This window comes from Mastomys coucha, unplaced genomic scaffold, assembly GCF_008632895.1.
Source record: "Mastomys coucha isolate ucsf_1 unplaced genomic scaffold, UCSF_Mcou_1 pScaffold5, whole genome shotgun sequence".
In the NCBI taxonomy this organism is placed as follows: domain Eukaryota; kingdom Metazoa; phylum Chordata; class Mammalia; order Rodentia; family Muridae; genus Mastomys; species Mastomys coucha.
This window is the reverse complement of record NW_022196911.1, coordinates 114,563,785-114,564,916: the sequence shown is the minus strand read 5'-3', so window position 1 is coordinate 114,564,916 and position 1,132 is coordinate 114,563,785. Positions and strand designations below refer to the sequence as shown.

At 58.3% G+C, this 1,132-nt stretch overlaps 1 protein-coding gene across 4 annotated transcripts in view; it reads left to right on the top strand.

Annotated features, from left to right (window-relative positions):
• Dnah17 (dynein axonemal heavy chain 17) overlaps positions 1 to 1,132 on the top strand; it is a 125,251-nt gene that overhangs the window by 63,795 nt on the left and 60,324 nt on the right. For all 4 annotated transcript variants that reach the window (XM_031354916.1, XM_031354913.1, XM_031354915.1 and 1 more), the window contains one exon: positions 669 to 771. In XM_031354916.1, the coding sequence (XP_031210776.1) occupies positions 669 to 771 (103 nt within the window). The remainder of the gene's footprint in view (positions 1 to 668; positions 772 to 1,132) is intronic.

The window sequence follows — 1,132 nt, the reverse complement described above, 5'->3', positions numbered from 1 at the left end:
TGCTCGGCCAACGGAGGAGTTATCTGGAGAACACCAGCATCACCAAGGGCCAAGTGGGAGACACAAACAGAGGCAGAGTCTGGGCAGCCATGCAGCTGAGCAGGAGGCGAAGCAGCTGAGCAGGAGAGGCTGGGACGGGGCTCACTGGGTAGGGCTTGCCCTGCACGCAGGAGAGCGGTGTTCAGTCCCCAGCACTGTGTAGACCAGGCCTGGTGGTGTGCGCTTGTAATCCCAGCACTTGGGAGGTGAAAGCAGGAAGATCACAAGTTTGGGGTCACCCTTGGCTTCATGGGAGTTAGAGCCAGCCCAGGATGCACGAGGCCCTTACTCATAGGGCAGGAAGCCCTTTTGGTGTGCCTCGCAGCAGGTGCCCTTACGGGCACGCTGGCTTCCACATCCTACAATACTGACAAGGGTAGAAGTATTAAGGCACCGGGCGGCTAGCTATCCAGGCCGACATGGCTGACTGCCTCTCCACAAGAGCTGGAGTGGAGCCCACAGCTGTGCTCAGAGGGGCTTCTGCCTCCCATCAAGGCTCCCCTCTCCGCACGGCACACACGGCTAGCTGTATCATGCCCTCCGGTCTGCTCATACTAGGTGATTTACAGGAGGGGCTTTGCTCAGCGTGTGGTGTGGTGGGGTGCTCACACCGTTCCCACCCAACCCAGGTATGACCGGCAGAAACTGACGCTGAAGGACGTGCACAACTGTCAGTATGTGGCTTGCATGAATCCTACTTCTGGCTCCTTCACCATTGACCCCAGACTTCAGGTGAGCAAAGGTCAAACATTCCCATCAGCCCCTCCAGGCCGAGGCAGCTCTGGCCCTGGCCTGAGGGTGTTAGGGCTTGGGTCCGTGTGCTCCAGAAAACCCCCTAGCCTTTCACTAGGGAAACTGAAGGGAACAGGAAGGGCGGGAGGCCACACCATTGTCCTCATGACTCCAGAAGACTGTCAGATAGGCACACCTGTCGTCCCAGCCCCTGTGATAGGGAAGCAAGAAGATCGTGAGTTGGAGGCCAGCCTGGGCTTCGATGCAGGCCCTGTCCCAGAACACGAAAGGTTGGGGTTGTAGCTCTGTAGAACACACAGAGTCTGGTGTGCACGAGGTGCTGGGTTGTAGCTCTGTAGAA